We start from the raw sequence: 25,832 nt of genomic DNA, 5'->3' as shown, positions 1-25,832 counted from the left end.
AAAATAACTTATTTCCGCTTTATATATTTATTTTCACAACAATTATTTCGTCATGATAACATGACTTCGTCTATTCCTGATATTTGTGAACGATCTTTCTGATGCTGCTGATGATCCATCTAAGCTGATAATGTTTGCTGATGATAATACACTACTGTGTTCGGGAGGATCAGTGCAGAATGCATTGTTGAGTGCCTGTAATAACATGACACGATTTTCTGAATGGTTTGTTGATAACAAATTGTTTCTGAATACGGAAAAGACATTGTTTATGAGGTACTCTTTGAAAAATACTGAAGACCACAGAAATAAAAGCCTCTTACTAAGAGTTGGAAAGAGTTCAATAGAACAAGTTCATTCCGTTAGATTTTTGGGAGTAATCATTGATTCAAATTTGAATTGGCAAGATCATGTTACCAGACTCTGTTCCATTTTATCATCTGTATGCTTTGCTCTGTATAGACTCAGGGATATCACCAATAGGGAAATATGTCTCTCGTATTATTTCAGCCATTTTTTATCTAGGATAAAATATGGAATTATGCTTTGGGGTTGTTCCTCATCTACTGAAAGAGTTTTCAAACTCCAAAAGAGTGCAGTAAGGTCAATTTGTGGGCTATCTCATATAGAACCTCTTGCAGACTACTCTTTGAAAAACTGAGGATATTACCCTTGGTCTGTGTATATATTTTTGAAATTGTAAACCACGTTAAAAAGAAGATCAATACATTCCTGCCTTTGAATTTTAATCATGGATATTTTACACGACAATTGCACGATTTGGTAATTCCAAATCATAACTTATCAAGATTCGAAAAATCACCAAGATAAATGGGAATCGAAATTTATAATGCACTCCCCTTAGAATTGAAAAGAATTGAAAATATACGTGAGTTCAATTGATTAGTTGAAAATTTTTTATTGTCTAAGTGTTTCTACTCTCTTCAGGAATACTTCTCAGATGCTACTTGATTGTATATAATTATTTTGGACATATCATATACCTTTTTTATATTTTTTTGTATTCATACATGTAAATATGGTTTTGAAGGATAAATATATATTATTATATTATTATTATCATTAAAATACGACGAAGAGGAAATTTCGGTTTCATTCCAATTCAAAGTCTTATTCAAAATATCATGTCATAAATAACTGCTCTTGAAATAGTGGGCTAACAAATAATTGAAAAACCATCTGTAACAAAAGTCTTAAAACAGGTTGCAGAATGGGCTCCTATTCCAACACGAATGCGAAATTCGAAAACGAGCGACGAAGGAGCGAGTTTTGGAACGCATGAGTGTTGGAATTGCCTCCTGCAACGAGTATTAGAGGATATTATCTCTATTTCAGTCTAGTTTTGTGAAATATTGTCGAAATTCGATAAAAAATTCAGATCATACATCCTACTGACATTTGTATTGTATCTTGGCAGTTGGTTGACTGTCACGAAAACTGACAGATTACGGAATTTCAATTCGAATCGTATGTTTTGAATTTTGCAATAATATATAATTATGCATTAAATTCGTGAATTATGTCTGACGAAATCGATTAAACACCAACAGAATTAAGAGAAATTGCGAATAATGACGCAAATCATTTCACTAAATCCAAATTATATTATATTGACAATAATTGACGTGTGTTGAATTTTGATAGGATTGGAAATCTGACGTCTGTGTAGACAACCACAAAACGAAAAATATAACTGAAAACAATACTGTAATGAGTTCATTACAGCACTGTTTTTAGAACTGTGATGAACTCATTACGATACTGAAATAAAGAATAGTATATTCCAAAACAAGTTGCAGAATGGGCTCTTATTCCAAGACGAATGCGAAATTCTAAAACGAGCGACGAAGGAGCGAGTTTTCGAACGCAAGAGTGTTGGAATTGCCTTCTGCAACGAGTATTAGACGATATTTTCTCTATTTCAGTCAAGTTTTGTGAAATATTGAAGAAATTCAATGAAAAATTCGGATTTTATATCCTAGTGACTTTTGTATTGTATATTGGCAGTTGGTGTGACTGTTACGAAAATTGACAGATACGGAATTTGAATATGAATCGTACATTTCGAATTTTGAAATTATTCAAAATTACGCATTCAATTCGTGAATTATGTCTGACGAAATCGATTTAACATCACCAGAATTGAGAGAAATTGCGAATAATGTTGCAAATCATTTCACTATATCCAAATTATATCAAATTGACAATTCTTGACGTTTGTTGAAATTTGATAGAAGTCAGTACTCAGTATAGACAACCACAAAACGAAAAATATATCTGAAAACGATGCTGTAATGAGTTCATTACAGCACTGTTTTTAGAACTGTAATGAACTCATTACGATACTGAAATAGAGAAAAAAATATTATGAATTGTGCAAATCTTTCCTCTGATGATGCTCTCGTATCATACCCCAAACGTGATTCGATTTCTCGTAACTGTTGTCCCGTTTTGATCTGACGATCAGCTGCCATAATATCGACGGCGTCTTTTATTCGGAAACGGTGCCATTCAATAACGTGATCCCGCAATTAATTTCCTTTCCTTCTCTCGTAGAATCTAATTAGCAAACCGTTTGTTGAAAGTTATTCGAATCTACCCACCTCTTCCAGAACACGTGAAACTTAACGTGATTTGCACGATGCCAGTGCGTCATGTTTCTATTCGTCGCTTCGGGATACTCAGCAAAATGCGGAATATCCGGTAAAGCAAAAAAATTGGGGATCAGTCCTGAGGCTGTCTCGTGAAGAAACTTTTTCTATTCTCATCTTATTATTTATTGAATGAATAAATGGTAATTTTATACTACGCATTATTGTCGAATAATTTCGATATATGAGTCTAATTGGAAAACATTTTATGGAGAAAGCACTGACGTGAAGTTAAAAGCTTCTGAGCGCCAGTTCATACATACGTCAATTAGAATTTTTTAAGCCATATAACTATACAGAGTTATTCACCGCTTTGGCCTATTAGACGTTTATGGAAAACGAATCATAATTTTAAGCTGAAAATTTGTATGTTGGGGTTTGAGACAATGCCAATGGTTATACCGGAAACAGACTACTTCTTCCTTATTTCGAATGGCACACACAGTTTATTATTGCACCATAAGATAACTTTTTTGATGACATTTTCAACAATATGCCATACCTTGGGTAAAAACTCAACGGTTCATGAGTTAATGGGATTTTCATGAATAAAATGGTGGCGTCGGAAACACATATTTTTGATTATTTCTGCAGATACATTTTTTTTTCGAAAAAACCTTTTCCATTTTCGATTCTGCAAATACGTACAGTCCATTCAGGAATTATTGACATCGAAGTAGGCCATGAACGTCTAGTCGCGGCTTTATTTCTGGTTACAAAAATATCACTAAAAATGGCTATGGTTCATCATAGATCAAATAAATAACCAGTTTGAATTATTTTCATCATTTTTGTATCCAAAAGATCCTGAATTTTCGAAATTACGATTATTACGAAGGGACGCATACAGTCATGATTTCATAAATTGAAATTCAGATTATATAACGTAGAAATATAGTGAAATGCTATCTCATTTCGAGGAAATCCAATGAAGAGATATCTATTCATTTAACAGTCGCCCATGAAAGATCCCATTGAAGATCATTAAAATATGCATATTCCTTTTCACTAAAGGCTCTTCAAAAATGGTTGCATTACTGATGGACACTGGATACCAACCTGCTTGCAAAATTCTTATCAAATAACTCTTCTGGATCATTTCAACTGTGGTGTCTAAACTGGTGAAGAAAACAGAAAAAACTGGTTGATAAATTTGAATAGTGTAGCTTAGTGAATGGAAGAGCCATATCATAATAAGACAGTAATAAAATTCAAAGAATCCATTTAGTATATGAAAAATTTTGACATCACAGTTGTACTGTAACTTTCAAAATTGGAACCAATTTATCAGCTGATGTGCAAATTACTTTCTAAAGTCACTATTTATTGAGGCTGTTCATGACATGAATGATTGATTAAACTTGTATGAAAAATATAGGTACTATTTGTACTCGAGTTTTCTGTTTTTTATTGAAATGCTTTTATACTAGTTTCTATTGAATTACATAAATTATTTTACCCATAACAGCATTGACTCACTAACTAAAAGCATTTTTGAATGAAATTATTTTTAATTTGTGAATTTTAAAATTTTATTGCATTCTATTATTATCTTCAAGTGGGTAAGCGGTGAAGAAATTCTTGAAGTTACTCTTCTGAATATATTTTTCGATTAAATACTCAGTAAAAATTCTATAAATCAATTGGGATTTATTAGATTTTTGGATTACTCATTGAAGAACAAAAAACAGATATAACAATACTTAATTTCAATATAGAATATAAATAAACTATAGATGCAATGCCAAGACTTTGTTTAGCAATCCAATTATAAAATAATTCTCTCTTCATAGATTTATATAATCCTCATGATCACCACTGTCAAAACAAAACATCCAGGTAAAAATCCAAATATCCAGCATTCAAAATAGTACTCCTTCTACTTTTACCCTTGAATATACTTGAAAAACATTTTGTTTTCTTTCTAGAGTCCACTGTTGAATAATGCTGGCATTTTCAAATAACCCAGATAAATGAATTTCGCATTATGTTGCAAATATTCTCTGTATTCAACATAAAATCGTACTCAACTTATTATATTTTTCTGTTTATCAATAAGAATTTTCCTTTCATTAACTGTTTTGAACTTGTAACCAATTAAGTTTATGTAATGTTGTCTTTGATTGATTGAAATCCAGATGCTTTTTGGTCAAATTTCATCCAGGCTGATATATTAGTTGCTTTTGGCTCGGCTTTTGGTAACAATCAAATCATTCAATGATTCTTTGAAGGTGAAATCGTATTGCACAGGTTTTCTTCCACTAATAATCAAGGTTGTAATGACTTGCCTTCTTCTTTTTTCAAACAGTACTGTGAGAAATACTCAAATAAACTAATCAATGTATGTTTGAAATTGATACAACTTTTAAGTTTCAAAATTTCTTCGATCAAAACCAATAACACAAACGAACTGAAATCTAACCTCCTGTCAATGACATTTCCAATGCCAACCCGAAATCTGCAATTCAAAATGTTACTGAATGAGCCAGTACCAACTTAATTTCGATTTTCCAAAGCCACCCGGGATGTCAATAATTCCTGAATGGACTGTAGTATTACAAGACTACTTGCGGTTTGGACCAAAAATGTACAGGGTGTTTATAAGAAGATTATGAACTTGGACAAGTCAAATTCCTCAAAACTCAAGATTTTCAAATTAGAACCTATATTTTTCATTATTTCAGTCGATTATACGTACAAAAATAGTGGTGGTTACTTAAGCAAACTTTATACCTAAAGTGAATACTTCAAGAGTAATCGAGGAAGAACTTTAAATGAGTTAAAACCGCAATTCCTAACTGAGTAGTCTGTGATTTCCGGAAAACACAGGAATTAACTAAAATTCGATGTTTGGATAACTAAAATTTTTATTTCATTGAATATTTCCCTCCTGTCAAAAATTCTATGTATCTGGAGAACAATTATCGAAAATTACAGCGATAATTGCATTGTAGGAAGCGAAACTGCACTGCGATAATTGTTCTGTTCATAGATGCATAGTTTCTATGCATCTTACACAGTTCGAATCTATGGCAATTCCATTCTACATCAGTTTGACAAGTGATGTAACAGTTTATTCGGGAAATATTCCCCCGAATTACACTCGTGCATCAAAATGACCGGATAATTTCGCATTCCAGCGTGTTTTCCTTGAAAAACTGCATTCGGTCATTTTCATTTTTGGAGAAAGAGCCCTCCACCTTCGGTGTCGGGCTCTTTCTCCAAAAATGAAAATGAACTCATGCAGTTTTTATGACAACACGCTGTCATGCAAAATTATCGGTAATTTTGATGCACTTGTGCAATTACTTACGAATATATCTAATTTTTCTTTGGGTATGTTGAGAAATCCATAAAACAATACAATTTTCAATTACGAATAATTCATTACAATACTTGTAATGTCCAATAATAATTTGAAAAAAAATTCATTTGCAGAAATATTCAGCTCAGCTAGAGTAATCCGAAAATTGAGACAAAATGGGGGTGTTCCATAAAAAAAAATATTGCGGTGACGTCATTACTCGAAAGAAATCCACCCTGTATATTAGATTATTAATTTAAAATACGATAAATTAAAATAAAAAATCTATGTGTTTCAGGATTATTTCTTAAAATGGTTTGTTTAGCTAAAAATGAATTTGTTCCATACTTTACGGACACAGTGTATAGGTGAAGTCCTGCAATCGTACGTTGCGCTTTCATAGCTACCGAAGTAAACATCTTAGCAATTTCGTTGGAGAACAGCCTTCTTTTACTTTTATTTCTGCATCTTGGGAGATTATTCTCTAAAATACAGGGTGTTAAAAAAAAACCCAACAAATGGGTGATTTTTAAAGGGAACACCGCGTATGTTTTCATAACTTTTTAGTGGCCTCCAATAGCGCAATATAGAAAGTGACTCTTTGGGACACAAAATATGTGAGGGAAAAGGGTTGAAAGCTGGGTTGTAGGGTTGTAGAAAAAATTATTCAATCGTTGTGAAAATGAATAAACACATTATGCAGAAATTAACTAGACCAAATTCATATAAAAATGAAAAAATGGATGTATTTTTTTCATTTTCCAATCATCGTTCAAGGGGGGTGTGCGCGCCTCTGTCAACAACCCCCCCGCCTCTGTATATGCCCCTGGGCCTATATAAAATATCGCTGTTGTCGGTTAGTTATCCTTAATAACATAAAATCCTTCTGAAATTGAATATAAATCGAAAATGAACACTCAAAAGATTTTTTCAGATATAGGCATGCAAAGTAAAATCTCAGATAGTCAGATCTATGATACGGCAATAATGGCTAATGTCTTTTCGATATTCTGCCTGAATTTTTTATGGTTTTGGTGACGCGATAAATATAAAATTCCTTATAAAGCTCGAAATTGTTGTTATACACATTCTTTGGTACGATGATGCAATCGACAAGAAAATTTGGACGAAGTTTGTAATTGCTATATTATATCCATACGCAGAATTTTAACTCTGTTTGTTGCGTCAACTGAATTTCACGCAAACTTTACGGGCAGTTGAATATTCAGAAAGACGCATTTAGGTCGAAAAACCAACCCCTGCAGGTACAGCGAGGGCTATAAATAGAACAAGAGCATCCTTGGCGCCACATTGGCGCTACATATGGTCATCCTGAAGTCACATCTAAGGGCAAGGAACGAAGACGTGGACCAATCAGGGACCTGGATTGCGCTTTGGTATGCAAAATCCAAAGCGACGCTTAACATCCCCAGGAAATTGGGGTACCATATTCAGTACGCTCGTAGCTGTTACCTTGTAAACACATAACTTGTACAGCCAAATTCAATATATTAATTGAGAAATCCGGTGTTTCATTATTCCAATTTAATAGAATTACAGTTGATCGATTCAACCAAAAATACTGTTGAATCGCCATTAGAGATCTGAACCTACCCTAAAGATTCGAAGATTCAGTATCTTTCCTTCGAATGTTTTGGTGTTAACTGTCGAACGGAAGTAATTGTTGAATTTGACCACAGATTCGTGATCAGTGAGCTGAAACACATCGACTTATTATTCCCGGCTCAAAATTCGAAAAATGCAGACATCATAGGAGGAAATAATTTAGGGCGCAATACGGGAACGAGCGCTCAATAAGATGAATTATTGAAATATCCATAGAAATAGGGATAATTTGATTATGGGAGTTCTCAACAAGAGGTATAAACATAACTCATCTTCTATCGGGAATATACTCGTATAATAATTAATATAAGTAGATACTCATTCATCGATTTGATCTTATTGTCATTTCATTCATCTGCGTTGAATTTCAAAACAACGATTCCTATTCGGATCAATGCCCCGTTTGAAGATTTGACGTCATCACCATTCAGTAATGTAGCACATACACAGGTTGACCTAGTGACCTGGCCAATTTCTCGCCATCCCGAAACTGCTGCAAAGATATACAGGTCGGCAGCCGAAGTTCTATAATATCATTTCACCACTAACTGCTCGATGAATGTTTATTAAATGAGAAAAATTGTTGTTGGTTCAACTGAAGATGAACATGTTAGGTACGTCGGTTTCATAACACTCAAAAACTTAATCCTCCTTCGATGAACTTACAAATGAGGATATTAACAGTTTTTCATTGAAAAAATCAAAAGTTCTCGAGCGAAGTCCTCCTGCCTAATACTATTATCTCTTTGCATAACCATCTGAACAAAACAGAAAAAACCTTTTTTTTACACGGTTCTGTTATTGCACTGAATAGTGTGTAAATCAAAATGTTAGTTGAACATTTTTTGGGTGGTTTGTCACTGGGCTCTTGTGACACATGTATTCTACATCTCCTAATTCTTAGTAAAGACTTATTTAGGCTCATCAAACTTTCCTTCATTGACTTTATCTCGGCATTTTCATACAGAAAATCATTTGATGGATTGTGCAGATTTTTCAATAGGGGCGATTTTATACACACATCGTCAGAAGTCTTGCCCCACTAGGTTTCTCAAGAAATAAACAATCTGGAAATGAGATGAATATTTTCCTCTTTCTCATCTTCAATATATTTGGTAGAAAATCTTTGTTTGTTACTCTTTGCTTTATACAGGATGAGAGAAAATAGGAAAAATGAGAAAAAAATCTGAATTGATCGCTTATTAATTTTTGATTAATTATAGTTATTCCACAATTGAATCCAAATTCAATAGTCCGTATTACCACCTCTTCTTTCAATAAACTGCCCAATACGCCTAGGCATCCCACGAATCAAGTCATTAGTGAAATTTTCAGGCATATCTTTCTTTCCATTCTCCTGAATTCCTGAAATGTTGAAGGTGGGTTTTGGCGATTGAATTTTGCTCTCCCTAAGTAATCCCATACGTTCTCAATTGGATGATTGCCTGGTGAGTTTGCTGACTAGTTCATTCTCTGGATATTGTTCTCTTGAAGAATGTTTTGAACCCTTCGTGTGCTGTGTGGTGGGGCATTATCATCCCGAAAAATGAAATTATCCCCAAATTCGTTGCGCAGAGAAACAATGATTGGTTCAATGATGTTTTTTACGTAAATCCACCTTGAAAGGGTACAACTTCCCAGGCAAAATTGAGTCGCTCTAATCTACCCGGACCTCTTCAAATCTTTTCTCATCAACTATCATTTTGTAAACCGAATCGTGACTCGTCCTAAAAGATACGTTGCGCCTTGTGACAACAGCCAGTCTTGATGGTGTTCTGCCCATTGGCGACGAATAGCTCTATGTCCAGGTGAGAACCGAGGTACTCTTAAAGGTCTTCTTGCCCTTAAATTAGGGGAATGCAATCGTCTCCTTATGGTACTGGTTGAGACTACCCGTCTATAGGTCCTCAAAAAATGACTTCGAAGGTCAACTTTTGACGTTGAATTTATATTCACAGCAGGTTCATCTATAAGGTGTTCTATTCGATGTTGAGTCCTGATCACTGACCCAATCGTCGATGAAGTGGTTGGAAGCTTTCGAAATGTAGTGCTCCTTGAGAATATACTAGATCGATAATGTACCTAACACCAACGTTCTCCAAAAATTAGAACACCATTTATCTTCCAGAATTAAACAACGCATACTGAAATGCCTAGGCATTTACATGAAACATAAGCCGGACGTGGTAGATAAAGCCTCTTTCAGCTATTCACAGACTAAGAAGGGATCTGGTAGCAGGAACAACACTTGGGGCAGTGATGTTTTCGCTGTAATTTTCGATAATTGTTCTCCATATACATAGAATTTTTGACAGGAGGGAAATATTCCAAAAAAATTGACTCCTAGTGAAATTATCACTGTTTTAGAATGTGTTAGATTAAAAAATCGGATGAAGAAATTCACTAAATCTTTTCAAATAAATCAGATAGTAATTAATGTTATTTATGTTCTCAACATTTTTCATATAATTGTTGGGATTAATCTGACTCTTAATATGATCCATATTGATAATTCGTCACTCAGTCAGTAGTAGATGCCTAAAGATGATTTGAGCTGTTCGATATGTGCTTTGGATGTAAACCTTGTCTCCTGCACTCCAACACCCTGTGATTTCTGGAAGCATCTAACATGTTAGACGTCCAGGAATTCAAGGTCGAAGATATAATGTTACTGTTACTGAAACAGTGAAATGTGTGTGTAGGTAATTCATTACTCATCAACACATTAGATAGGAACAATCAAATTTCTCCGGATATAATTTGAGGAAGAAAACACGATTGAAATACTTACGTAACTTTGCTGTCATTGAACTGTGAATAGCACAATCATGGGCAATAACCTCTAAATAGGTCAACATTCTGGAGTACAGTTCTTGTATGCGACCCTGGATGCTTGATTTTCCAGGAATTATATTCAATATCGAAAATTTGACTCTGCCTTCATATCCTCGTTTGAAACGTCCATCGAAAAATTATGAATGAATAGAGGCAACTCAATGAAATAATTATTAACCCTCTCGTTAGGACGAACTCTTTGACCTCTGTTATTGATATGGAATAATTCGAAGTACCTAACTCGTCAATTCTGTTCCCGAATTAGGAAGATCATCATTAGCTAACGAATTTTGTATCAAATTTTATACAAGGTGTTCCTAAATTGGAGGTACAAATGAAAACGACAGATTTTTCGGATCATTTTAAGAAGAAAGTTTTACAAATATGCGTTCGCAAAAGCTTCGTTTTCGAGATACAGGATGTTAAAGTTTGATTTTTTCAAGTTTTTTTCACAATGATCCTTTCCTTCACAAGATATTTAACTTAAATTTGATCCTTTCGAGGAGTGCATATATGAAGAAAGTTTGTCTTGGATTATCTGAAAGGGCATTGAGGCGAGCTGCTTCGATTCATATTTTCGAATTATTTATAAAATGTGCCAAGAAAGTAACGCAACTCGTCAATAATTCTTGTACGAAGAATTATCAAGGAAAATACTCGCAATCGTAGATTTTCAATTTCAAAAGCAATTTATCGTTTGCTTTTTTGTATTTGATATTTCTCACCCTCTACGCTCCGCACCCACTTACTTGATTTTTTAAAATGGGAATATATGGATTGTAATACATCAGATGAAAGGTGATTTAATTACCTATTCAGCGATGTGACTAAAACTAGAATTGGTTGTGCTGTTTTTTATTGAGAAATTGTTATTCTTTCACTAATTTTCATTAAGGGAAATCCATGAATCCATGGATTTTTCATTTCAAAGCCTGTCTCCCTATGCCTTTTTGGAATTTACGCACCACACCCTTTACGCTTCACATCCCTCTAGTGTTTTTTTTTTTAAATGAAAGGATATTCGATTGCTTGAGGGTGTGACTGAAAAAAGAATTTGTTAAGCTATTTTTTATCACAAAATTGACAACTTGTGATTGGTGTCAGGTGCTTATTCTTGAAATAATAAATATTGGGAAATATCCTCCTACCTGCCTATTTCTATTTTTGAATTTTGAGAAATGCATGCAGTTTGGAGTTGGGGGTTTATGGCCTTAATCCTCAACAATTCTTTTTTTATTGGAAAAATATTGTTTATGATATATCACATCAAAGGTCATTCGATGACCAATTCTGTGGACGAAAATAAATTTTACCTTAAAATTCTTGCAATAAAAATGGATGGAAATAAAAATTTATACACAAGTTGAAAACAACTGGGAATTGATGTATTAGATCGCATATAATGTGCAATCGAATGTCCCACCATTAGATATATCACAATCCATATATTCGAAAAAAACAGTAGAGGGATGTGAAGCGTAAATTCGAAAAAGGCATAGGGAGGCCTGCTTTTTGAAATGAAAAATCCATGGATTCGTGAATTTCCTTGATAATAATTAGTAAAAGAATAATGATTAAGGATTATAGTTACTCTCTAATCACAAATTATTTCCTAATTTTTTAATCAAAAACGGCACAACCAATTCTACTTTTTAGCCACATCGCAGAATAGGTAATCAATCAATTAGAAGATTGATAGTGTTAGGGTGATTATTAACCTATGGACTTATTTGTGATACAGACGACTATTGTTTGTGGTTGTTTTCCCCCAGTACTTAATGACTTTCAGTGCAACTTAATCTGATAGCTCTTCGCATTTCGGTGCGTTTTAACATGTCTCCTGTTTTCTATATTTTATGTTGACTTGTATGTTGTTTTTATTGCAGAAGTCCTGAAGAAGTTCTCAATCAAGGATCGAAACTTCGGCTGATGAAATAAAGAAGATAGTAACATTTTGTAGTTTTCCAACACCCCTTAACCAATACATATGTAGGCTTGGTTAATCGATCGTCTGGAGGTATGATTCGATTACCTGGCCTTTCGTCTTTTTCTCCGTGACTTTGTTGAATTTGTAATAATTAAACTCTTTTGAATTATTTTCATCTATTTACAAAGCCACAATTATACAGTACGAACTCAGTATTGAGAAGATCCTAATTACGTCTTAATTACAAGTTTCTCACTACGGTACTGAATTTCGTCTTTTAACTCGTTTGTTGATTACTCGAAACGTCTTCGTTTATCACGTCTTCGTCGTACTTCAAGTTTTCGGTCGTCTCGTCTTTAACTTGTTCGCGACTCGTCTTAATCTAGTCCGCGAAACGTCTTTTCGTCTTACGCCTTAAGTTGACCGACCGAACTTGACCCGTCTTCGGCTTAATTTCAACTGTACCCGTCTTCGGCATAATTTGAACTGTACCGTCTGTACCCGTCTTCGGTTTAATCTGAACTGTGCTCTCTGCCGATTGGAACTACCCTCTCTCGAATATAGACCTCCCTTCTCTCGGTTTGACCACACCCTTAGGGGAAGGTACCATCCCCCAGTCCAATAAGGGCTTTTGCCGTACCGCCCCCAAAGATCTTCGCGGATTCCTGGAAATCGAATATTCTAGAAGGACTAGAACCTGAGAAACAGATGTAACACATCTGGTACAACCGTCTTGTTCTAGAACTTTCCCAACCCCAGTAAATCTCTTAAGTTTTACAACCGACATGACACATTCTTCGACACCCCGAAGAATTACACATCTTTTTTACATTATATGTACAATAACAATTCGTTCCCTGTAAATCAATTGAAACTGTCATGCCCTCGACACTAAAAGAAACTAATAGGTCTCCAAGCATCCGGTCGACCATCGCAATTATTTACAGGGAACAATAATTGGATCCTACACATATATATCTTGAAAATCGTTTTATTTTTTAGCGAACATTCCATAAACCATAGCTCTTTAGACCCTAAACTCTTGTTAATTTAGAGTAAAAACGTTCTAAAAATGGGTCACTTGACATTTGAATTCCGAAAATTCTCTAGGATAGGGCCCCTTGGCCCCCCGCTTTACAGGAGAGTATTCCATACCACCACATCCCCTACTGCTTGAAAGCCTACGACATTTTTTCTGAGTAAGGCCTTGCGTTGGTCTCCATAAAATATGATGTTTCTGAGACACCAAAAAAAAATTTCTGAGAATAATGACATACCGAATTGAATATCCTTTTGTGTTTTGGCTCTTTACTCATTCGTCGTATACAATCACAGATTTTCATTCATTAGATATGAGAGTAGATCTATTTTCGTCACAATATATCCCTACAATAAAACAGAACAAAAGATATTCCGAGACGTATCAATTCATAATAATGAATTCTATGGAGATATATTCTGCGTGAGGGTCTTTATTACGATCCAGAAATATCGGTGGGTGCATCCCTTCGGATCCTGTTGAATCGGTTCCTTTGTTTTGATACTGTTCTCTTTCCTACGATCCCGCCAGCGACCTCGCTCCGGTCACTGTCCCAGTTTCGGTTGTGCCATCGTCCTACTTCAGATCTGCTGACGTCATATACCAGTGCCTCTGACGTCATTACCTGCATTCCAGATAAGGCCGTTCATTGATATTTTTCAGATTCTCGTTGTGTTTTTGGGATGTTTTCAATCGAGAAAGGTTTTTGAGATTGCCATTTGAATTTACACCAACTGAAGGCAAAAACAGCCAATCAATAATTAGAATGTGATCCTTTTAGCGAGATGAGATGGATTTGGCTCGCAGGGAAATATTTTCGAGCGGTCGTTCCCGAACAGATCGGTCTATCGTTACGTCATGACGGAGAACATTCCCGGCAAAAAATCTGAAAATTGTAGACATGTTATTTGCAAACTTTAAGCTTGGAATGATCTCAAACAATGTGGCTGTACTCACCGATGACGAATTCGTACATGAACTCATTTCTGTATGACCGTTTGTCCGATATTTTCCTCGATATTTTCATAATAATCTAGAATATCAAAATTCCCACTGTTCAGTTCATTAATGGATAAAATCAAACTAAGGGATCTGGCAATATAGACGTTCGAAATTTTGTATTCCTTACAAATAACATCAAATTAACGGGTTTCATGAACATGGCAACGTAATGTAGCATTTTGATATAGAATAACAGTTTAAAGTTCCATATTTCATATCAATCGCAAAACCATAGAAAATTCAAGATAATATCGAAAAAAAAAACTCAACATTCCAGTGACAACATATTGGTAGGTGTTCAGATATAAAATAACAATTTCAAGCTTCATGCAGAATATCGAACTTGTTTCTACTAGCAACCCCCTAGAGAGGGTTGCAACCCCATCAGGAATTTGAAAGTGTGTAGTTTTGTAGTACAAATGTATGCATGGATTCGAATTTGTATGAACCTGCAGTTTATGTTAAAGTGAATATTCACAAAGTTACAGGGTGTTTTTTATGGAATTTTGGTACCGATAAAACTAAATAAAACTTAGATGTTCTAATTGATCCTATAATTTCTATTGAAAGAAAATTGTTAACAAACAGTATTAGTAAAAATTTAATACATATTCTCAAATTTCTCACCATTAGATTGCATGCATCGAGAAAACCGTGTTTATGTTTTGTTCGAAGACGAAGCAGAAACAAACAATAAAGTGATTAAATATTGTTGAATGCTTTTTGCCATTTTTCTCTGCATGCTTATCAGAATCTGCACTGCCAGGTGTAGGCAATACGCAAAGAGATTATTGTTTTCAAAAAATTTAGTTTCAGTATTCTATTGCAGATTTATTAGAGGTGCGTTTTATCAGTTCTTAATAAAAATTACAAAATGGTCTACAAGTTGGGGAGAGAAAGGAAATGTATAAAATTTATTTCCAGAACAATGACTATGCTAGGGCTACTGCAAGGATAATGAACGACATTCTGATAAAATGTTTATCATTCAGGGGTATTTTGGGAGATTACTTGATTGGTCCTGTGTTCATTCCTAGAAATCTCACTTGGCGATGTGTATCTGGATTTGTTCGGAATGGTGATTGATCTTTCAATCATCGAAGCTTTGGAGACAGATAAAAACCTTTTAGAAGAGGAGTTACCCTTTCAGCAAGACGGAGCTCAGCCGCACTTCGCAGCTCAGGTAAGACAGTACCTGAATGGTAGGTTTCCTGGACATTGGATAGGCCCAAGGGGCCCAGTGGAGTGGCCTGTGCGATCGCCGGATCTAATACCACTTGATTTTTTTATGTGGGACCACTTGAAATCACAAGTTTATAAAACCATAGTTGCAGATCTAAGAGCACGGAATCGTGGTAGAATGTTCCTAAGAAAACTCCTTAGAGGAGGGAGAAGGGTTGAGTAATACTTCATTTGAAAGGTCATGGAAGCCTCTTTACAACGGTGTATGAAAACCCTGATTTTGATGAACCGTATTCGCTAAAAATCAATGGTCAATGAGTCACCTAGAATATTTTGGTCATTTTTAAAATGTACAAGTCCATTTTTACAAACTTATAAAATATCAAAAAAATCACAATTAAAAAAAAATTGAATTGATTCATCATGCTTACAATCGAAAAAATAAATAAATTTGCGTTCGTAAATGAAATGCTTATTTGATTATTTGACGACACTTATTTACAATTCGTTGGCGTAGTTGGTCCAAATTTTCAGGCTGAGTCACAAAAAGCTCGGACTTAAGATGTCCTCACAAGAAGAAGTCCAGAGAGTTCAGGTCAGGAGAATTGGCAGGCCACTCTATAGAACCTCTTTTTCCAATACAACGATCAGGGTTTTGCAAATCGAGGTATTGGCGAATTGATGTGGCTTAGTGAGGAGGAGCTTCGTCTTGTTGAAAATGCAATTGTTGTTCAAGTGGTAGAGGATCGTTTTCTAATGTTTCTGTTATAAACGGATCAATCACATTTTCCAGCATTTCAAGATAAATTTCGCCATTTAAATTACCAGGAATAAACAGAAGTTCAATAAGATGGTTTCCCAAAATTCTTACCTAAACGTTCTTTTGGATGTCGTGTGTGAGCTTCTAGAAATACATGAGGATTTGTATCGCTCCAAAATCTACAGTTGTGCCGGTAAATTAATAATAATTTCGCGAAACTCTTCTTTTCAATCCAAATCATTGTCATTTAATTCATGAATCAATTTAATTTTGTAAGTATGGAACTTGTGTTTATGTAAAATTCTGAAAACGTTAGATTGGCTAATACCGGAAGCTGCAGAAAGTTGTGGTACAGATTGTGTGTTTGGCATGAGTCGGACATGTACCAATGCCGCCATAGCTGCCCCTTCATCATTCACAATTCCAATGGGTACCCATTTTTTATCCACTACTGAACCCGTCTCAACAAATTTGGAAATTAATTCTATTAAGTACTTGCGAACGCAACGTTCAAGATGGTTTTGGTCGAATATCCTTGCAGCCGCTCGGGATTTTGGTAATACAGGCCAACCAGCTCAACACGTTCTTCCAATGTGTACATCATAATTATTTTTAAAATTTTAAACAAATCAGCAAAGTAGTAATTCTACAGATTGTTTTATAATAATATACAGGGTGGCCATTTGAAAACGAAACAGACGAGATTACAGACGAAATAAAGTTTTTCGATAGAAATGCTCGGACAGGTCGATTTCTGTTTCGAGGGGGACAACTTAAGATGTAGGTTACGGACGCATAGCGCTTCAACCCTTGCTGCTACAACCCCCACAACCAATTTTTTAATAGGGAAGATGGGGTGAGTGATACCTCAATTTAAAGGTATTTTTATACTGATTTCAGCACAGTAATTGTTTTTTCATTTTATGCATTAGTTCTCGAAATATTCATGCGTTAGTTAGTTAGGAAGGAAGCCACAGTCATGGTTGTTTTGAAGCTCAAAATGTCGATTTTTCACAAAACACTACAAGTGCATTGAAAACACCACTTCATTTTCAAATACTTAGTTAAGAATATTTCGAGAACTAATGCATAAAATGAAAAAACAATTACTGTGCTGAAATCAGTATAAAAATACCTTTCAAATGAGGTATCACTCACCCCATCTTCCCTATTCAAAATTTGGGGGTGAGGGTTGTAGTAGCAAGGGTTGAAGCGCTATGCGTCCGTAACCTACATCTTAAGTTGTCCCCCTCGAAACAGAAATCGACCTGTGCGAGCATTTCTATCGAAAAACTTTATTTCGTCTGTAATCTCGTCTGTTTCGTTTTCAAATGGCCACCCTGTATACATCAAATGATCGAAGAAACGTATTATAACCAGATGAACACCTTCTTAGAATAAAAAATGAAGGCAAAATAAGGAAATGTTTTGATTTTTTTATTTATAGTTTGGGAGAATTTTTCATATAACTTGAGAAAAAATTGCAATTCATTTTTTTCAAGTTTGTAAAAAGGGCTTAATAAAAATGGGGTTTTTCATACACCGTTGCAAAGAGGCTGCCAAGATCTTTCAAATGAAGTGTAACTCAACCCCTCTCTCATTTAATTTTGAGGGGTTGAAGCGCCCCCTCTTAGGGGGTTGCTCGTTCAAAGCCTCAAAAATACGTCAAAAGATGTCCCCAAACAAAATTATTCGAGAAATTATTTTGAGAAATTTTCCAATCACTATGTGATAAGAAATATACGGGAAGCTCCTCTGAGATGGAACACTCTGTATAAATAAATGTAAGGTCTGTAAGGATCGCTGTAAGGTAAACCATAAAGCATATTAATACATTTCCGGCTTATAATCGGTATAGTACAAACATATGAACAAAATTATAGCACCACGTATCCTAAAACAAAAGTCTAAAATTAAAAATGTTCAAACATTTTCTTTTCTATCTGGGTGCTGGGTGAGAAGCCCTATCATATTCGGTAGAATAATAATCGGGCATCTGATTGAGGGTTGAAACTGAAGCTTCCAGCAGGAATCTAAACGAGCGTTTCTTTGAACACGTGTAAAGAAATGAGGTGTGTCATAACACGAACGTGCTTATTCTGTTTACTGTATAGAAATAAATCCAGGAACATGTGTTTTTTCAAACGGAAGAGTTCGAGAAATAAGAGAGACTAGAAGCTACAATCGGAAACATTTCAAGTTCAATTTTTTTCATATTATTACCCAGAAAGAACTATTATTATATGATGAAATAATTGGCATCAATTATTTTAATTTTCTGGTTCATAAGCGAAAAAAGTTATTGATTTAATTATTTAATCTTCAGAATGATTTTCACTCAAATAAATAATTCTAATTTTGTACAATTTGCGAATAATAATTGTACAATAATATAATTCAATTAATCTTGAAAATACACCGGGTGATTTTTGAGTTAAATCATACAAAAATCTGGAAAAGGAGAGATCCTACTGAAAAATGTTTCGAATAAAAGTTTGATGGTTTTGAGGCAGGAAATCCACTTAAGCCAAAACGACTTCCATTCAATTCTTCTTCGGGGCCAACTTTGAAATTTCAAACGGGCAACTTGTTTTTTATTGCAGATTCGTATTCTACGGAAAAAAGTAACAGTTTTGTATTCGGTTTTGTACGAACAAGTTTTCACGAAACGTCTCAGATGGCTCTGTATTCGAATTTGAATTTTTCATCTGTTACATCAATCATTCATTTCATTTCATTAATCATTCATTTAAGTGTCAAAAAATTTCGATTATTGAAAGTAGTTTTATTCTGAATTCGATACGTTTGAGAAGCATATTGAAAAAAATGAAATTTCACAAATCCATTGCAAATCAAGGATTTTCTAAAAGAAACTTATTTTGTGAAGATTGCGGAAAAAAGGTCCTTCTGATTGTTCTATTGATTGTCAAAAAAAAAAAAGGTTTTTAATTAATCTTTATCTATGAAGTTTTCCAACTAATTATTAAACTCTATATGATAAAATCGCTACACGTCAAAATTGTTCTCTTCACAAGATCAAGGAAGCATTCTCCAAGGAGAACAATCCAGAAATTAATTTGACAATATCTGAAAACAAAATCATTTTTATCAATCAGAGTTATATACATATTCTTGAACGTTTGCCAAGTTTTCAGATTACCACTAAACTTGACAAGTTGCAATTTTGATAATCTCACATGGTGGTGCGAATCAGACGACACACTAAAAAAGTTTCGAGAATTTAACAATACCGGCAAAAGTTTTTTAAACTTAGAATTGCGAAAGTTGAACTACATTTTATGAAGTTGCGAGAGTAAAAACGAACGACTTCGCTAGAATTATCAATAAAGCAGGGAAATTAGTCCTTTTGAAGCTGTGAAGTTAATATTTAAGTTTGAATATCGATTATCGAGAGAAAGGATTTCTTTCAGAATACTGAGGGAGAGAAGGAATTTTATATTTTACGAACACTTGTGTTTTGTGCATGTGACTTTCAGCTTCAAAGAAGAAGGAAGACAGAGAAAGATATACGACAACTGGTATATATACGACAAATAATTTTAGGGCGCAAGTAGTAAATGTAAAGATGCCTCCGATGATTCTATGCATATGAATAGTGACTGTCGTCGTCTGAGAATATTTTGGAAGATGTTCCGCTATGGAGATAGAGGTGTATATGGCAGGGAACACTGAGTGCCATACTGAAGATTTCATCAGTATTACCTGGATGAAACACTGTAAATTTTATGTCGATCGCTTCATTGAAATGAGAGAAAATTCAAGTAGACCGAAAAATTTTACCAAATTTTTTCGTTACCACGAAACTGACGGAGTGAGGATTCTGAATGCATAATGAAATAAAAATTTCAAGCTTTTTCAAAATTTCGACATAATCACATAAATAGAATAAGACGGATTCAAGTAGGTAAAAGATTCGAAAAGAAATACCCAATATAATTTAAAAAAAAACTTGTCAGGAATGTGGACAATGCTTCATTTTTCTCACAAGTTTACTTTTGCCAACGTTTCGGAGGCGATGTCCTCGTTCTTCAGGGCTAAAAAACAAAGAGACATTTAACGAACAATAACAGGACAGCTCCTGAAACTAACCTCAAGAATATCAAGTTTTCGAGAAAACAACAATTTAGCAATATTTCACAAAATATCTAAAATATAAAATTTCAGGAGCTGTCCTTCTTATTGTTTGTTAAATGTCCTTCTGTTTTTAAGCCCCGAAGAAGGAGGAAATCGCCTCCGAAACGTTGGCAAAAGTAAACTTCTGAGAAAAATAAATCATTGGCCACATTCCTGACAAGGTTTTTTTTATATTATATTGTTTATCATGGACGAATACCAAACTGAAGTACCCAATATTTTCGTGTAATATTCGATTGTGTTTTTTCGAAAATAATAAGGAAAGCAGATAAAAAAAGGGGAACCTTGGAGTGCTCGCTCATTTATGCGCTAATTGCACATAATTAAAATACGTATCGGGTGTCCCAAATTCGTTGTCTAGTGAGGAGATCTCAGAACCCCATTGAGCTAGAAAAAAATTAATGCCACATTTACAGGCTCGATTTTTGAGTAAATTAATTCGGTGACAACCACAAATCCATAAAATTAACTGTTTTCAAGCTATAAGAGAAAATTGTTAAATGTCATGAAATGAAAAGTTCTGATAACTTCTTTCATATTGGTGCTATTAACATGGAACCAGAAAAATTGGTGTTATAATTTATTTTATTGCCATTAGATTTGAAGTTATAATACAAACTTGTGTTTTTTTAAATGTAAACCATAACAATTTCTATAACAGATAGAATTGTTAAATTTTTTCCTATTCAAAAATGTATAACATGATATATGATTTTTTTATCAAACTATAAAAATCATCAAAAGTTTCAGTTTCAGACAGTAAATCAACCAAGTGTCTATTTATAATAATCTGTTAACTTCAGATAATTAAATATTTGGTGACCACCCAGATCTCCGGATTTAATATCGTTAGATTTTTTCCTTTGGTCACATTCAAAGAACCAACATTCATCTATTCAAAAATGTTGAAATGTTGGAAAAATCTAACGGTCTTTAATCCGGAGACCTTGGTGGCCACCGAATATATAAATTATATGAAGTTCACAGCTTATTAAAGATTGGCACTTGGTTGATTCGCGGTGTAAAATTGAAACTTTTGAAGATTTTTATAGTTTGATGAGAAATTTATATATCATTTTATATATTTTTCAAAAGGGAAAAAAGCGAATTCGTTTGCTATAGAAATTATTATGGTTCACATCCAAAATGTTTGTATTATAACTTCAAAAATAATGGCAATAAAAAATAAATGATTACACCAATAGATGTTTTGTTGCATGTTGATCAAACCATGATAAAGAAATTATGAGAACATTTCACGCCATTTTGCAATTTTCCCCATTAGCTTGAAATCAGTTCAATTTTTATGAGGTTGCGGTTTCCACCAAATTAATTATCCCAAAAATAGAGACCGAAAATGTGATTCATTTTTTTCTCTAATTCTGTGGTTATTCCGTTCATTCTTCCACATCTTGTAGAACAAAATCGTGCGAGAATATATCAGAAACGCACATTTTTCATGGTAATATTTTATTATTCTATGTTGGTACTCCGAACTTTCCGCCACGGCTTTATCTGTCAATTCATCAATTTGCCTTAAAGAAATCAGTTCTGCCAACCAACATTTTTCAATGCAAAAATCACTAAAATATATTTATGGAAATATTTCATTAATTTCAATGAAAATGCAATGAATTAGAGAAAATAATGTATAATACTCGTACAGAAGGCTCATTCTACCACTCGTTCATTCCAAAACTCGCCACTTCGTGGCTCGTTTTTGAATTTTGAACTCGTGGAAGAATATCAATGCCTTCTGCACTTGTATTATAAATAACTATTCTAGCTCAAAGGAATTTCGAGATCCCCTCACTAGACAACGAATTTGGGACATCCCATACAGTGGTGGGTTGGAAACTTCTGACGGGGAAGTCCTATTTCTATACTAGATAGGCGAAAACTGATGTCGGTGTCTGAAGAAAAATTTTCATGGGAAACTCATTGATGAAAATCGCAACTCCATAGCTTTTACCGTTACATAGTTACCGGGCGTTTTTCGATAATGCTAATTTTCGAGATATTGCTGCAATTTTTCTTTTGTTAAATTGTTTTTATTTTTGTAAAAACATTCGTGTTGCAATTTTTTATGTAGAATTCAAGGTCATCAATTGAATTTCCAGCAAACTTTTTATAAGATATCGCTATGAAATTTTTTTTTCAAATGGTAAACCCCGTATATTTCTACATATTTCGATAGAGCTTAAAATAACCATTCCAAAAATATAGCATACTCGATATTTTTTTAAAGTCATGTTTAACGTCCCAATAGGTGGCCGGCTAGATCGTCTGACCTAACGTCTATGGACTTTCACCTTTGGAGAATATTAAAAGATATAATTAATAAGAAGCCGAAAAACTCTATAGAAGTACTGGAAATGGCAGTAGTTGATGATTTTGATCCTCATATTTCCTTTGAACTCATCAATTCAGAAAATGACCGTAACTAAGGGTTTCTTCATAATATTAATTGTTTGAATCTAAATTTGACAGGCAATAATCAATGTTCGCATTATTTTATTCCACTGCCGCACAGTCCGAAGCCTACTTATCCAAGAGGTAAAATTTGAAAATTTAATAACTTGAGCGAAACTTCAGAATAATATTAAGTATGCTATATTTTTGAAATTTTAAGCAATTTTAAGCTCTATTGAAATATGTTGAAATATATAGTTTTCATAGCGATATCGTATAAAATATTAGCTTGCGGAAAAACTAATTCACGTCATTGAAAGTTACGTAAAAAGTTGATGCAAGAATTTTTTTACAAAAATTCAAAAATTTCAACTGAAGAAAAGTTACAACAATATTTCGAAAATGAATAAAAAAGAAACACCCGATAACTATGTAACTGTGATAGCTATAGAGTTGCGGTTTTCGCCAATGAGTTTTATATGAAAATTGGCTCTCAGACACAGATATCAGTTTTCGACTATATCTGATATATAAATAAAACTTCCCCTTCAGAAGTTTCCATTGGCCCACCCTATAAATGTTTAGGATCCTTTTTCAACCATTGATAATTTCTATCTTATATTAGTTTATAGAGTTCATCATCAATTTTGAACCGAAGGAAAATATTTTTCATTATACTTGAATGAATCTTTAACGTGAAGAGCAGGAATGAAGAGTTTTTCAATTGAAGAAATGAGTATTTAGTTTATTTATGTTTATTTCAATAGGATATTTTCTACAAGGCACTAATTCAAAATTTCCGTTATAAACTTTCCATGTGCAGTCATTTTGTGAAATCAGTTTGTGAAAGATGAAGCCTTTAAATACTTTTCAATTGGAACTTTGAATTCGACTATTGAGAATGAGTGCTTTAAATGGAACCTTACGTCTAGTTTATAACAAAGAATCTTTATAATGTATTTTATTTACGTATAACAAATGGACATACTTTGAAGTATAGTCAGTATAAAAATGTTAATCTATATACAATGTTGATTTGAAAATTTTTTGTACAAATTTTAATATTCTAATATTATATACAAACTCATCCCCGATTCAAGAGAATTTGAATGAGATATTGCCAGTCTTATAATTCCATGAATCAATTTGATGTTATCAGTACCAAATATGATTATCTATTCAGTCCCATATAAGAAGTATTACATCCACATGTATAATAATTACTCATACACCTCTTAGGTACTCTTTGTGTTGGTAATCCTGATAGTCCTCTCACATAAGTGTAAGCAACAGGAGATCTGAGAATTTTTTTAGGGGTTGTCTTCTTTGTTGCCTTTCTTTTTACATCTTTCGAATTGCAGCTTTGCGACCTAGTGCTGAGATCCAAATTTTGAAATATATGTCGGATACTCTCTGCAGATGAAGAATGATGATGTCGATGTCTGGTTTGTTGAAAATCGCTACCAGTGTCACTAGAACTGCTGGATATGTGATTAGAAGTAACATATCGATATCCTGATGCATCTTTTTCTTGTTTTCTTGAGCATCTTCTCTCACTGGAGGTCATAGAACATGAATCTGTGCTGGATGATCTGCTGTCATCTTCGTAGTAATTCATATTCTCGTTGGAAAGTTTTCCAAGTTTGCGGCTGATTGCTCGAAAGAGCTTTATCCCTCGTGTTTCCTTGAAAAGTGTAGGAGTTACAGGTGATATGCTGCGACTGTCATCAGAGCGAACACTAAGGGTTGTCATCATGATGTTGTGGTCCGCGCAAGGCATCGTGTCACTGTTCTGATATGATTTCACTGTTATTCGCAAATCGCACAAGACCGATGTGGAAAATCTGGATGCGTTAACGATAACTGCCTGTCGCAAGCCAGCATTCGCTTTTATAGGCGCTGTTATATCTGAATGACGCGTTGGCGCAAGTCTAGGGGTTGGAATATACACGTGAAGAAATGCATAAGGCACGAATGCAATCAGGTGTCTCAATGAGATGTGAAAAACGTAAACGAGTGGAAAATTAACTCTGAGTTGGTGTAGCAGCGTCATTCACGTTTCTCTTTGTGGGGAAGATATGTTGAATTTCCATTGATGTTTGATTCTTTGTAGATTGTATTCACAACAGGAAATGATATAGATAATACTATTTCTATAATAATAAAGAATCCCAATAATCTTTCGAAAATTACTTCTTTAGCTTTTCTGTGAGGTCAATTCTCTTCGTCTAAAATTCGACTTAAGGCGAATAAAAAGTTCCACTAGTCTTTGTTCTACAATAGTCTGTGAAATTCAACATTACCGACGAAACATTGCGAAATAGTTATTCGTGCAATTAGTTTTTGTTCCATGAGCGTAGGGCGAATACGACAATTACATGAATAAAAGAAGAATTTCTCACACGTGTAACATAGGTACAATCTTTTTTTTTGGAATAATAATAACATACAGTATGTTTCGTTGGTAAATTTTTCATAACTTTCGAACCACCCATCAGTATACTCGATTGATATTTGGAACATATGATTCACTCCATTAGGTCCATCGATTAATCTTAAAACTAATTGAAAAAATCAAGTCCGTATTAGAAAAATATGGAAATTTTCACAAGCTGAGATTCAACGTATATGAGATTCAGGGTAGGTATAGAAGAGTATTGGAATTTGGTGAAAATATTCGGAAAGAGCAGAAAATTTTCAATGGGAATCAGTAGATTGAACGTTATTTAACTCATCGAAAATTTCGGCCAAAAATTTAGTTCAATAGTAGAATTTCATTAACTTCTCAGAAAAATCGTACATTGCGATTAAATTTGAATTATTTCTTGGAAAATTGTTTGAATGGAAGCATGATGGACTTCTTTTCTAATAACAGCTGAAAATGGATCGAAAGTCAATATGACAATAATTTGATAATA

General features: G+C 34.0%; 1 protein-coding gene across 1 annotated transcript; it reads right to left on the bottom strand.

Annotated features, from left to right (window-relative positions):
• Positions 1-23,702: 23,702 nt before the first annotated feature.
• Positions 23,703-24,750, bottom strand: LOC123674206. The gene has a single exon (XM_045609121.1). The coding sequence runs from the start codon at positions 24,692-24,694 to the stop codon at positions 24,086-24,088; it is 609 nt and encodes a 202-aa protein (XP_045465077.1). The 5' UTR covers positions 24,695-24,750; the 3' UTR covers positions 23,703-24,085.
• Positions 24,751-25,832: the final 1,082 nt, after the last annotated feature.

Source organism: Harmonia axyridis, chromosome 2, assembly GCF_914767665.1.
Source record: "Harmonia axyridis chromosome 2, icHarAxyr1.1, whole genome shotgun sequence".
Classification (NCBI taxonomy): domain Eukaryota; kingdom Metazoa; phylum Arthropoda; class Insecta; order Coleoptera; family Coccinellidae; genus Harmonia; species Harmonia axyridis.
The sequence above is the reverse complement of the archived record's forward strand: the minus strand, read 5'-3'. Positions and strand labels throughout refer to the sequence as shown.